The 15,563-nt window shown below is 30.8% G+C and overlaps 1 protein-coding gene across 3 annotated transcripts in view; it reads left to right on the top strand.

Moving 5' to 3' along the window:
* The window catches only part of LOC100158841 (leucine zipper putative tumor suppressor 2 homolog), a 51,331-nt gene that overhangs the window by 25,370 nt on the left and 10,398 nt on the right, over positions 1–15,563 (top strand). For 2 of the 3 annotated variants that reach the window (XM_029491755.1, XM_001947966.5), the window contains exon 2: positions 7,367–7,534. In XM_029491755.1, the coding sequence (XP_029347615.1) occupies positions 7,394–7,534 (141 nt within the window). In that variant the 5' untranslated portion in view covers positions 7,367–7,393. Of the gene's footprint in view, positions 1–5,770; positions 5,788–7,366; positions 7,535–15,563 lie in introns of those variants that run through there. The other variant, XM_029491754.1, reaches the window with a different exon arrangement.

Below are 15,563 nucleotides of genomic sequence, written 5' to 3'. Positions count from 1 at the left end.
CTTCGGTAAGCGCAGTCATCCGGTATTGTAGACATGTACTCTCTCTCTCTCTCTCACACACACACACACACACACACACACATAACATAAAAATGATTAAATACAAAGGAGATATACTTCCCGTTTAGGTATATAGTTTATTGTGCGTTCCGGGGAAATATGAGACGATGGGAGAATAATGGTCGTTGCTATTATATTTAAGTGTTTTTCTCATCGTTTTTACATGAAAGGGACTATTTGGGTATATGAAAGATGGAGGATGTCACGTCACTCTCTACGGCTGGAACGGATTTTCACACGACCATTGCAGCGATGTGTACTGCAGCGATGTGTACTGCAGCGCGTATATGGTATATGTATTGTAAGTAAGCACAGCGAGAAGATAATATTTGTGCGCGTTTCGGATTTCCACACCCTGCTGGTGGATGTGGACATGCCCGCGTGTGTGTCAATTTTTAACGGTAACTTTGGCACCTGTATATACCTTAATGTACCTATATAATATTATATACGTTATATAATAGAATATATAGGTACCTATTTGATAGCCGTATCTAACTGTATAAAAACAATATTATGAATAAGAAAAGCGCCTCTGGTCAGCCGTCGGTATATCGTATATTATAATAAGCTATTAATTGGCCGCACGTTCGCTGTGCCGAATTTATATATAATGTAGTTTTGTTATTCTTTTCTGATTTTTTTTTACCAGTCCGCGATGTGGGCCGCCCGATTTATTACAATTCGGATTTGTTGTTTTCGGTTGGCGGCAGCTGCAGCCTAAATTAATAATTATATTTATTATGCGCGCGCGCGCGGTCCGCAGGGTTGCTGCCATGTGTGCGGTCTCAACGGGCAAGCGCGCGGAAAAACTGGTTTGTGTGTGGAAACAGAATCTGTGGTGGACCTATTGGAAACGGAATCGGTGAGCGAGCGAGTGCGTGTGTGTGTGAGCAGAGGAACGAGACCCGATTGGTATACGCGATATATATATATTATACATATATAATACTCGTGGAATATATCGTATAATATAATGTATAAACGACGCTTCGAACGAAAACACATAAATCCTTTCGGACGACGACGGCGACGCGTTTTTTATTTCAGTTTTGTATATAATATAATACGCATCCTCGAGACGCGGGACGACCGAGGATGTTCGCGACCCTCGCACAGACAGATTCTCTTTTTCACACACATCACACGGATTTGCCGGTTATGTGAGAGAATAATAACACGGATGAGGGGATCAATCGTTCTCATTGCACTGAGGTTGTGTATTGTTGAATCATATATTCATAAAATATGAGCAGCTGCAGGTCACGGGGCGAGTACATATTAATAGTGTCTTATTGATTTCCGATTTTTGCGCACGCTCACTTTGCGCGCATGTATTTTATGCGGTATATAGGTACGCGATAGTGTTATACATGGTCTGTTTTAAAATTTTTTACAAATGTCGTTTATGCAGGAAAAATAATGATACTAGTAACGACTAATAAGTAACAACACATCATATTACTAATGTACAAACTACAATCGGCATTCAGTACACGGTCAAAATAAAATAACGATTAAATACTGGTATATGAATGGCGAATACAATGAATATATTGCATAATCTATAGAATTCGTTGGTAAATATAATATAGTCATAATAGCAGATCTAAAATGTTTTACAGTTTACTGTACAGCGATTTGGCGAAGGACTCGTCCGACCGTATGTAACATGTATATATTTTTAACACATTTCTGTGTGCGGCGACTACTGTGGTAAACGTGTGTAGCAAGTCTGTGTACTTATATATACACGTGTATATTATACATAATACATTAAATCGATAGCACACGTTGGCGATGGCTCGGTCGATTATGATATTTGTGATCTGAGTTGAACGGTAAATCGTCTTCTATACGTGTGCGGTACGGAGGAGTCATCACGGACGCCAAAGTTTTACGACATTATAATATATAAATATACCTATATAATACATATTATTATGCCAAGACGACCGGTTAATGAAAAACGGGAAATTTACGTACGACAGAATTATATATGTATAATAATTATTAATAACATCGTTATTCGTTGTCACCTATATCATTAACTTCTATCATATCTATTTATATTTATATATTAATTTCCTATCATTAATCCGCAATACTGCTGGTAAAAATATTCGTATATTTCCTCGTCGTAATTCTACGGTTTTAATGATCGCTTTCTACTGATTTCAATATATAGGTAAACATGCATAAACCACGGGTTTGCGTGTTTAACGCACTTGCTCTGAAGATTACGACGTACCACGGTCAGTTGCAGTGATTATTATATTGTGTTTATTATACGCGCAACGGTTGTGGATTTTGTTTTCTTTCTTCCGATCAGTTTTCTACTTTCAGTAGTTACGGTAAACATTTGGAAAGTTTTTCCTTTTAAAATTGTGTATAATAATAGGTGCTCACTAAAATAAACACATGCGTATGATTGTATGAATGTATGATGGCAAATCTGAACGACTGAACGAGTATTTTGGTAACCTTGACACTGGTAACCGCACGCCATATAGTGGTAGTGGAGACTTTAACGTCCAAAAAAAAAAAAAACGATTTAAATGACGTCACATCAAATTAGCCGTGAAATTAGCGTAGAGGTTATACCCACTCAAGAGACCGGTTATATTATATATGTGCAATTGTGTACAAACGCGCCGTCTATTAGTCTGGAAAGTCGTTAAAACCGAGTACACTTCACTCTATACCTACTTCTATAACTAGGGATGTGTTACAGAAGCGTCGTATATTTATGTGTATAATATATTATGTGCACACGCACTAATCGATGTAGAAGTGTGGCTGCGCGAGTGTCGAAACTCTTGCGGTGTAATTTTGGCCCTAGACTTGTCCCCTTCAAATTTTAAAATCATTTCATGAGCACTAAACTGTATATACCGAGTAACCACATGTTTAACGAACCTGTTATTATAGCATATATAGTATACACTATAGAGGTATACATAGCATATATGCGGCATGTGCGAGACTAACACATTTTCTAACATTAACGTGACAGTAATGTACCAACTTAAATACGAGCTGTGTTCTCGTGTCCTTTAATATCTGTTTTATGATCTAAAATCCCCAAAACATTATTTTTAAATATTTTTATGTCCAAATAGTAAGTTGATGACAACTATTCTTGACAACATAATCATTGTTCTACACTCTTAAAAATTAAGCGCGTAATTATAGTTGAGGGAATACAATAAAAAGTATATTATAGGTACCTACCTATACTTTTTCTCGTTTATGATGATATTCTAATGGTCTATATAATACACCGTGTATTGTACAACTACGTAGTATACGTTAAAGACTCAGTACTCAATAATACTTAATATATATTACTACTAATACTACATCATTAAATATGATATGCCTAGATAATTATATATGTATAATAATATATAATATATAGTTATACTTATTACTCTGTAATGTTTAAGATAGTAAATTTAAAATATAAAATTTTTACAAGTATATTAATACGGTTATTCATTGGTAAAATAATATACGAGGTATAAAATGGTAGGCCTCTACTTATTTGAGCAAGTGGTTGAGTTTTAAATTCCTAGGAGTCAACATATAGGCACAAAAAAACACGAGCTATGAAATTCAGTTAAGAATAAGTACTGAAAACAAATCATATTTGATCATGAACACGATACTCAGCCGAGTCAGCTCATCTAAGCTACTGTCCAAAGCTAAAAAAGAGAAACTACAGTTAAGGTACTTGCTATTGATAGTAATGTATACAATATGCATGTAAAACATGGATCACTACACGCGAAGAAGAATTGAAATTACTTACCTTCGAAATAGAAGTTTTACGGAAAATGCACGGACCTGTTCGAAATCAAATTGGGAGAGACGAATGATGACGACGATGATGATCTAGAAAGGTTGTACAGCAATCCAAATATTAGACTGTTCGTAAAAGAAAATGGTTGGAGTGTGCTGAGCCACTGGTGGCTACGTTTGGTTGGCTGAAGAAAGTCTTATATGAAATTTCCTGATCAGAAATCCAACAAGAAAACGAACAAGAGGAAGACCTTGGTAGCGGTGCAGGTTAGACAGGGTGAAGGATATCTCAAATATCGACGAGTAAATATAAATGGATCATGTAATGAACCAGGATAGATGGTTAATTTTTATGGAAGTGCGCAATAGGCCTCAATGGTCTGTATGGCACTAAAATAATAATAATATGAAGCACGTATTTTATATAATATGCATGTATATAGAGGTACACATGTACTGTTTTTTATACCAATAAGACATTTAGACATATACTTAACAAATAATAATACTTATTTTGGATATTGGAACTTCTATTTTTTTTCTATCGTCAGTGACGACTGATGGAAAAACTAGAATTTAATGTAGGTACATAGCATATCATGCTTAAACATATTATATAACCGCATAATATAATCTATATTTTAATAATATATAATTTCTGTCACAGTGCTCGGAAGTTCGGATCACATTTCGTCGGCGATCTTCTATTTATTTTCTATTTTACATGTGCAGGCTCTGAATCTCCGATGATGATGGAGGTTAAGTAGTGACTGTGACAGTGTGACTTCCAGTGATGAATGGAGAAACATACATTGTATATTATATAGATGACTTATTGTAGAAAAGTTATGATGGCAAAATGAAATACATGGCAGTAAAAGTGTATATTAGGTTTATGCAGCGTACAATAAAATCATATATGGACCGCACGCGTGTTCGACCCGTTATAGAAAAAAATATAGAAAAAAACTGTTATCTATTTGTACGAAAAATGAATATATCATATCTATATTGTGTATAATACATACCTTTACCTATAATAGTTATTGTCACTAATGAAAACGTCATTTCTGCGTGCCCAGTGGTAATATAATGGGACGGGAAACAAATAAATAAAGAAAGAAAACGATTATTGACGTCGTAGAATTCTTTTCGCCTACCTATCCATTTAAATCATTATTATACATAATATATATATATATATATATATATATATATATACATGGACCGCTGCGAGCGTAATATGTGCGCACAATACGTAGTTGCAGTATATATTATATGTATATGTCGTACCCATATTATTATAACAGTACGTGGTTATACCTCGCGTGTGGTACTGTGGTATATTATATTATAGTATATTTATTATATATTACAATATACAGACTATGGGTATATAAAACAACGACGACGATCCGCTTTCTCGGCAAAATATATGCGCAAACAAAAACACATGGTGCAGTACTACAGTGTATCGAGTATTCGTGTATGTGTGTTTGTATATAGTGCACCTATATAGGTAATATGCGCGTTGTTGTTATTATTATTATTAAATATACCTCAAACGAAACAACGTGGATTTTAACTCGTTGAACGATATATCCGAAAAAAATAATTTAATAATTCTAACGGTTCCAGAGCGATATTATATATATACGTCCATCAACTTGCGCGCGCGCCTTATACGTACAATGGCGTGGAATCGAATTAATCATAATTTAATATCTCCTCTCACCTTATCGGCCTCGGGGAAAATGCGTTCCAATCGATCCACATAATGTCCATCTCAACGTGTGTGTGCACCTATACCTTGTAACCACCGATCTTTTTACCGTATACATATAAATATAATAATATAATATATTATTATAGGTACTGCAGTAACCACTGCCTACTGCAGCTATTACATTATCAGGTACATAGGTATGTAATATTTATGTATAATTTTATTTATCGTATAATACTCTTTTGGCTCATCGCGGCGCAGTGGCTGAAATCAATCACACAACGTGATTGAGAGTAAGTAACGGCTGCTGCTACTAGTTCCCGAATGGGTGACCACCCGGGTCCATAGTGGCAAAAACCTTACCACACATACACGTGTTGCCAACTAACCGTACCAACCATACCATTCAAACCCTTCCAACCGTCACCCTACAATAGCTAATTGCCATAGTTGCGGGGCTCCGTGGGTATACCGTACCCTTATTTTAAACCACTATGTTTTGTCATCAAATATTCAAATTTTTGTTCATTGTTTTATACTCAAGTCTAGATTTTATATCACTTTTTTCTAGCCGATATCTTGATAACACATTATAATTTATTTGGGAAGTAAAGTGTATCTATAATTTGTTTCAATTAGCAATAAATCGTGCGTATAATATTATAATTTTATGATTAGATTGCAGCTAATAATTTTAATAATAGATTCGTGCTATCTTCGGTGACTCGTGCTGACGTCTGACTGTGTGTAATAGTTCTTATATATATATACAAACAAAGCAAAATTTAAATAGAAATATTATAATTTATAATATAAACTATTAATTTATACTTACGAAAAATCGATACAGAAATTACAAATGTATCATTTTTTACTTAAAAAACTCAATAATTGCAACTCCTTATATAAATAATGAATTTGCTTAATTATTCAACAGCTGATTTTTGTTAATTATTCATCGATCTTTAAATAATCTGAACATCTGGACCTTTTTGCAAGCAGTCTGATCGCTATAATAATTCTCTCAGGATTTTTTTTATCAGATGGTGCGTTGAAGTCTCTATACGATTTGTAACTACATCAAAAGTCCAAATAAGAGGATAATGATATTATAATACAATATTAATATATGTCACTCCTTTGGTAACGTACCTATATCACACGACATTCCACGCCATATAGACTATAGTACTATACCTACTTAACTAATATATTATCAACTATAATATACTAGGTATGTGGTATGTCTTATACGAATACGAGGAATTCTTGCGGCGACGGACAATAACACACTTTTGGTAAAAAATGCATCACGGCGACGACCGCGGCGGTAGGCAATCGAAGGATAGGCGGCATAATAGTGTTTTAAGGCAAACGTGAATTCTCCATAAACGAAAATATTCAAATTTTCCACATGTACCCATCAATTATTGTACGCATTTAGTCATTACGCTGCCGGTTTTTTTTATTCCATAGCCACTGTAGCCAACGCGACGTGTCGTAAATACCTATCTACATCGTTCCTATACTATATATGCTATAATCATTATCATAATATATATATATATGTGTATACTAAACATACGGGTATAATGGACATATGCATACATATTATTATATCAAGTTCATACAATAATTTTATACAAAAAAGAAACGCGGCATACAAAATATTTTATATTGTACCTACTGCAGGACCACATTGTATACCCAAACTACACGTAGGTACCTATAACTTGAAATGAATTAAAAAAAAATTCTGTTTTCGTTACATTCCAGAACCGCTGCAGGTTATGAGTATTGAACATGGATAGCGGCAACGAGACCCTTTTCTCGGAGGACTCATCGCCTGACTCGGCGCCACCACCGTCGCCTAGCAGTGGTCGAGGGAGCCAACAACCCACGCCAGCGCCCACCCCGCCGCACATCACTTCTTCCTTATCCAAGGTAAACACACATTTTATATTATTATAATGTTTTTCTGTCTGCATCGGTCTTCTGATACTGCAGACAGTGTCTGTATACATACCGCATATTTATAAAAAGGTTTATACGATTTTGTATCGTCGGAACCCTTTTCTCCCTTTAAAATATTACGTTGGGTTGAAACGACAAGACGACGTCAAGATGTCATGTCGTGTTAGAAAAGACCTGAAACGAAAACGACACCGCAGTATATAATATATTTTCGTGTCTGGGGTTTGATAAACGTAAACAATATAAAAGTAAACATAATATTTCACAGTCGATTTGACTGTCATCAATGGCCCTTTATTGTAAACCGAAAATCGAAATAATTTAATAATACGTTCAAAAAATATTTTAACAACTATTTAAAAATACATAAAATCAAAATAAGATACGCAGTGTGAGTTGTTTACAGTGGTCACGTTAGTTCAAATTATAACTATTGGACAAGATATTACTCTAAAGTCTAAACAAATATATTTAAAAGCCCGCTACCCAATACAGAAAATGTATAATTTACTTAACCCAATACATTATTTTATTTAAAAAAAAGATTGGAAATAATTTTTTTTTTATATTGAATGTGTTAATTATTAACATTGTGTTTAATGGCTCGACATCTATCCCCACAAACAAAAAGTCATCTTTTGTTGACAATAATACTATGAATATACTATAAGTATACTTCGATAATTCTTAATCAAATCGTCGTTGCAGTTTATCAGATATCTTTGCATTGACTTTATTTAGATTTTAGATTTCAAATTTAAGTGTACTCAATCGATATAATATATAGATGAAATATAGGAACCATGAAAATAATTATATTTAATTATTTCGATCACCAAAGAAATATGGATCATATAAATTTAATTAGTCTGGACTTCGGGGTACTATTTGTGTACCTATCTGCGTGTTCTAACGGATCGATAAAAATATCAGATAATTGAGTATTTTTGTACAATAGGTATGTACATTATATGGTTCCAAACAATTAATATATAATTACGTGTGCCTACGCACGCGTATTTTATACCATAACTATCACCGGATAAGTTTGCCAAAATTATATGTCGTCATTCTTAATTATACATACTAAAAATTAAATGTAGGTACTTGGTACAAATATATTGTTAATGATGGAAAAACATGTCTGTCGGTAATTATTGCCATTCGCCGTCCATTATAGAAACATAAAATACTCGTTTTCCGTTTAAAAATATGTAGGTATTGTCTGAGAATATTTCGATTTATAGAGTTTTGAAGTTCGATTTATTAACGGCATGTAACGCACATAAATATATGTATGAGACTTGTATCCGTATAGTAGGATTTTAATCGATTTCACCTTGTAAATTCATCTTATTATTAAATGTGACCACCATTTATAGCAACGACGACAGTGTGTAATGTGTATAATATACTGGGTGATTATTTTAACAGTAAACACCCATAACTCAAAACGTATTTTTTGTGTACTTTAAATTCATTACAAAACAACATTTTTTAAATATTTTCATCGTTACTATTGTTAAAGTTTTTACTTTTTAAATGATAACATATTGTTATTTCATACTATTTCGAAGCTGAATATTTTTTTAAAAGTAATAACATTTATATAAATAAAAAAGGTGGGTAAGTGGATGTCGCTCTGCTGTACAGTAGGTTACAAGTGGGTCACTATAATGGATGGTGTTAAATTTAAATTCAGTGATATGTCATTGTATTAGAAAAACGATTCTGAGCGAAAACGGTCAGTCAGCCTATGATATTACTGAGTATATTTGATGATATTATTGTGAATAAAGTAATTACTAATTTATATATAACCTATTTTCGTGGAACCTTGTTTTAAATTTTTAATCCTTAGCTATAAAAGTTGAACATTTTATACATTTTTAACTAAAAATAATTATTATATTTTAAATTTGATATATTTTGCCAAAATTCGAACTTTAAATGCTTATAAAAAAAATAGTGCCTATGTATTTTCAATATTTTTCAACTGCTATTGTAACAATATATCAGGAGCCTTGCATTACATTTTCATGCTTTTTTACCCAACAAATAAATTTTTATTGATATTTATAGAAAAAAAAACTAAAAAAAATTGAAAACTGACAATGACCGTAAACAGCTTCAAAAAAGAGTCAAATTATTTTCAAAATTTTATTGTGTATAGAAAATGAAAATATGAACATTCAGTGAAATTTTCATGTATCTACAGTTATTCGGTTTTTGAAATTACAACGAAATAACAAAATCCGCTACGTGGAAGTTAATATCCAACCTTTGGTAAAAATATGAAATTCAAACGCTCATAAAAATTTAATTTGATTTGTTTGAAGATATTTTTTTTTTGATAAAGATAGACGAACTTATGAATGATCTTGTACTACATTTTCAAATTTTAGATTTAAAAAGAAAAATTTTTATGAATTTTTAACTCAAAATAATTTGCAAATTTTCGTCATTTTTACGTAGGTATTTTGTCAATATTTGAACTTTAAGTGCTTATAAAAATTGTGATTATCGATTTTTAATTTTTTTCATCTGCCTTTGAAACAATATAATAGGAGCCTTTTATTAAATTTTCAAGCTTTTTTAACCAATAATTAAGATTTCATCGATATTTATAGAAAAAATAACTAAAAAAAATGGAAACTGAAAATGTCAGTAAAGAACTCAAAATAAGTCAAAATATTTGGAAAATGTTATGGAGTATAGAAAATGCTAATATAAACATTCAATCAAAATGTCATGTACCTACGGTTATTTGTTTAAGAGTTGCACCAAAAACCAAAATCAATTTTTTCGAAAACAGATTTAGTGTAAAAATTCCCATTTTTCCTTAATTTTTCACAGCGCTTTTGAAAACTACTACTGAATTCACTTTCCTATCAGAAAAGATACTGTTGAAGAAAATCTAAGCATTTTTACTGTCCTAAAAGGTGATGACATACACAAAAATAAAAAAATAAAAATAAAAACACACATCATTGTAAAATCAATACATTCATCGTTTCACTTAGAATCTAAAATTAAGTAGAGCATGACACCTCCGAAAAATTATGGTCCACTATACACTGCTCGTCAAAACTTTAAATGTGAAAAAATATTTTCAAAAAATTTAATACTTTTCGAGATGTTAACAGTTATTACTTTAGTTAAAGTAATCATCCTGTATGATGTACAATATTTATAATGATGTCAAGTACTTAAGTTTGGTAATAAAAAAATACATCATCTTCAGATTAAAATAATATCTCGTGCAAAAGATAATTGTATCACAGTAGCATCTATAATAATATGATATTTGGCATTAGTTACATTCAGCGTACAATATTTCGTATTTTTGAGGCTGAAGATTATTAAAACAGTTAAATGTTTGGACGAAAGAAAAATGTTTTGAAATCTTTAACGTCTGTATTCAAAGACTAAGCGTTTTTTGCACGTCTGTTTATTTTTATATTATACCTTCACTTTCTAATGCTTTTTTTAATGGTGCATTCAAAATATTGTTTGTAACAATACATGAATATTGCACAGATAGGTTACCTGCCTACACGCGTACAGAGTGATTTTTAAACTTAAGGATGACACTCATTATTATTTTAAAAAATATTAACTATTTTTCAAATTTATAGCTTTTTAGAATGAAATCATACATTTTGAATTTCATATTCTTGAGTAAAATGTTTTCCTGCTTATTTTGATTATAGAAATCAAAATTTTAATGAGCAGTCAATTAGTTATAATAGTACTTATAATTTATAACTTATAAGTAATTCAAGTATTGATGATTGGAGTGGACTGTGGAGTGACAGGATTACCAGAACATTTTTGGTCAACTCTGCTCAGCTAAACTTAAAATACTTAAAACTTAATGATTTTAAAAAGTACTAAATATTCATGTATTTACCATTTACGTGCTTAAAAATTACAAATATGCTATAAAAAATGAACGGATTTTTTTATAAACAAATATTTCATAAAACTTTAAACAATTAAATTAATTTAATGTGCCTTTATTGTTACACTCTTAAAATTACGTAGATGTTATAATAAATACATTTATTTTTAAGTATATAAAACATAATTTCTATAACAAATAATAACAAATAGCTTTAAACCTTTTTTCTTGAATGAAGATTTTCTTGTCATTATAATAATAATATTATTATTATTATTATTATTATTATTATATCTAATTTTTACAATCTGTCACATATCTGCAAACCAAATACATAATAGACAAATTATTATGCCCTTATATTAGCCCTTAAAACTACAAAAAATCACAAAATATGCACTATACACTTTTAATATTTTTTTCGTAGTGTCTTGAAATGTATTTCAATCTTATTTGGCAATATATCTATAATAGGCCACAAAAAACTAATATTTAAATGTTTACACTTAGTATGATTTTAAATTATCAAACATTTTTTTTTTCAAAAATTATCCTACAAGTATATTATAATGAATACCTTATTATATGAATCGAAAGTTTCTTTCCCTTTTCTTCGGTAAGACAATATTTACTATGAGTCTACAACAATACATTAATATGATCTATTTAACGCAAAAAACACTTATTAATTATTATGAACTGCGAATGTCTTGCATTAAATATATCACCTCCTTTATACTATATATATAATACATAATATACATTATACCTACACAATATGTTATAATGTAATTCAATAGTTCAACTTTCGTTTATTGTATTGTGACACTTTATTATATGATTATGTACAAATAAACATAGATTTAAATACCTATTTAATAATAAAATATTATGATGACGATATTATAATATAATAACGTCGATACCTACCTATTTAATTTTGATTAAACATAATATTGTGTGCATAGGTTATAGGTAAGTAGGTACAATTCGTTAAGTATTTTTTTTTAATTTTTTATCATAAAATGTATGCAACTCTAATATTCTATTACTTATTTTTGCATCTATATGTATATATATAAATATATCATATTGATTGGGTTTTTAATAATACAACGCAACATGACTTGGGGTTATGTATTTGGAAAGTAATAATAATAAAGAAAAATTAAAATATTGATCGATGAACAATAAACGAGTCATTAAACTATACACACACAATATTTTGTATATTTACCGTACTTATCTTTACAGGCTATTGCTATACATATAGTTAACTTAGCATTTTTGCCATTTAACTGTAGTAGTATATTATTATATATAGTGTGGGGTACTAGAAATACAATTAAAAATTATTCTTATGTTTTACCATGTTTTTTACTAGTATAATTCTCGATTCTTCTATCATAAGAACTATTGGGATTTCAACAATACAATATTTAAAGGTTTAACATTAGTTCGTATAAATCGTACACTTTTATGGCTACTCGAAAATTATTATTTTTTAAAAGTATATTAAATAGAATGTAAAAATTATGTTCATTAATTTATGAATATGGCATGTTTTTATCGGTTATTTTACCACATAAATTGCTGAAACCTCAGTATTTTTATTCGAAGGTTACACTTTCTGCTAAATGTCAAAACAAATTTAATACGTCAATAAAACATGGCAATACGTATTGTGTTGTATTTCTTAACGAGTATAAAAGTAAATTGTTATTTCATTGACAAACACACATAACGTAATGTCGTTTTAAAATCGTTCAAAAAATATTATTTATTACGGAGTACGGTCGTACGGATTGCATTTTATTATAAGGCGACCTGTCCGATATACTACGTATATGATATACCTACCTATACCAAATAATACCACCAAAACAATAACTATTCAACTATATATTAAATTAATAAAACCAAACGTTCACGTCATACTGGAGGTCTCGAATCGTCTTGTATTTTTTTAATTGTAAAACTAGAAACGCATATTTTTAATAAGGGTCGGTGTTCTTTTATGATCCATGTAAAATATATTTTTTTCCCATATGTTTATATGGGAAGGGGAACCGCGACATGTATACTGCTGTAAATATTGTAAGATTATACACTATAATTATACTCTGCTATACACGTCCTATACAGTATACACATACGACATATTATATTATATTATTCGTATTTCGTAAGCCACACTAATATACTCTAATACAGTAATACTTACATACGTATTGTAAATGAGTGTATGCATGTACCCATTATAAATTTATAACATACAACAATATAATAATGATAAAATAATATAATATAATGACAATACAGTACTACACTGCAGTTGATATAATAATAACCGACCATTATGACCTTAATAAGAAATGAGATAAAAAAATCTAATAAAAAAGCAAGTCCTTTCTATTGTGTCTTGTGTCCTATAATATGAGCTATTCGGCTAATCGCGTACTCGCGTCGGTATATAATAATATATTATTGATATTCTTATTATAATATATTTTAGTCACTGATACGACTCGTCGTTTTCCTTCGTATTTTATTCTTATTTCTACTCTATACGCCGCGGTAAGTCAACACAATCCGTGCGTGTCCTTATAATATATAGGTGTATTATATCATGTATGCGCTCTTGGCGGAAAAGGAGAGAGGGAGACGAGACTGGTTTAGCACGTGTGTTTAACATATATATATGCTCACATTATTATTATTGTATATTTTATACGCGAGTTTATGATAATAACATATAATATTATATATTATGTGCATTCATTATATATTGTACATAAAATGTAGGTTACGCGAGTGACGTATATAATTTAATAATAATAATAATAATAATAATAATAATATAATATACCCAGCAGATATTTTCCAGACGTGCTCAGTGCAGCTGCAACAAGAACCCGACTAATTGCGTCAGTCGTCAGATTTATTTGTTTACCTTTTCGTTCTGTCCGTTTTTTCGTTCCGCGTGTTGTTTATTTATTTTTTTATATATTCTAATCGATTTTTTTCCGAGTTGGAATAATGGACAGCACTAATTATTATTACTATACTGCACGACGTACTGCAGTGTACTACACACACAGACAAACTAAAGACGTAGCGAGATTGTCAGGATTGATGATCAAGCTAATTCACGCCGTCGACAATCGTGCAGAGATTCATTCAGAATTTTATACGTTTTTAATGTACCACAGACATGGTAAACACTTTAACCGTTAAATGCGAATTGACAATCGTATATACGATGATGTATTACTAGAAAAGTACCTATATTGTGCGTGGTATGTGTACGCTTGTGTTTTTGTTAGTTTGCTACCACTATAGTGGTATACTACTGTCTATACTAGTTATAGACTATACTATCGTCGGTGGGCACTATAATTCATAATACTATGCACAGCCAGGGTTACACTACATTATTGATTATTGTCTGTGGATAGAAAAAATCGTTCCGGTTGTTCCGCCGTTTCTCCGTGATCACCGCAATTATAGTTTTAAAACTTACTGTAAAATTTCACAATACCGATTGCATTGAGAAAAATGATTAGGTTGTATACATCTACCTTGAAGATTAAAAAGTAACAACAATAATCGCATTGCAGTTTTTCATCAAACGAGTTGTATTGTAGCAATAATTATTGAGAATTTATAAATTTATAAAATAGTAAAATAATATATTATCTAATCACCGCAGGGTTTGTGATATATTATGACTGGAATGCAACTTTATTATATCGTTAAATCACTCCCCGTCTCTCTCCCATCGTTCAGAATCGAAATAATGCATAGTTTAACATTATAATTTATATTGGTATCTATAATAATATGTATTAGTCTCAGTGTTTCACAAATACATAATAGCATAAATTTATGTCTTTTTTTAGATTTTTCAGATTTATTAAAAAGTAGTAAATATAAATGCATTAATAGATATTAAATTGAATATGTTCCACACGCACGAACTCAACCACCACTTCACTCTGAGATGTCGTTTTTTTTCCCTTTCGTTTTTTCCGGTGCCGGAGGAATGAAGTAATGGCACGACTAAATGTAGTATAATACCTAATATGTATTATA

The sequence above is a fragment of the Acyrthosiphon pisum genome, chromosome A3, assembly GCF_005508785.2.
Source record: "Acyrthosiphon pisum isolate AL4f chromosome A3, pea_aphid_22Mar2018_4r6ur, whole genome shotgun sequence".
Lineage (NCBI taxonomy): Eukaryota > Metazoa > Arthropoda > Insecta > Hemiptera > Aphididae > Acyrthosiphon > Acyrthosiphon pisum.
The sequence above is the reverse complement of the archived record's forward strand: the minus strand, read 5'-3'. Positions and strand labels throughout refer to the sequence as shown.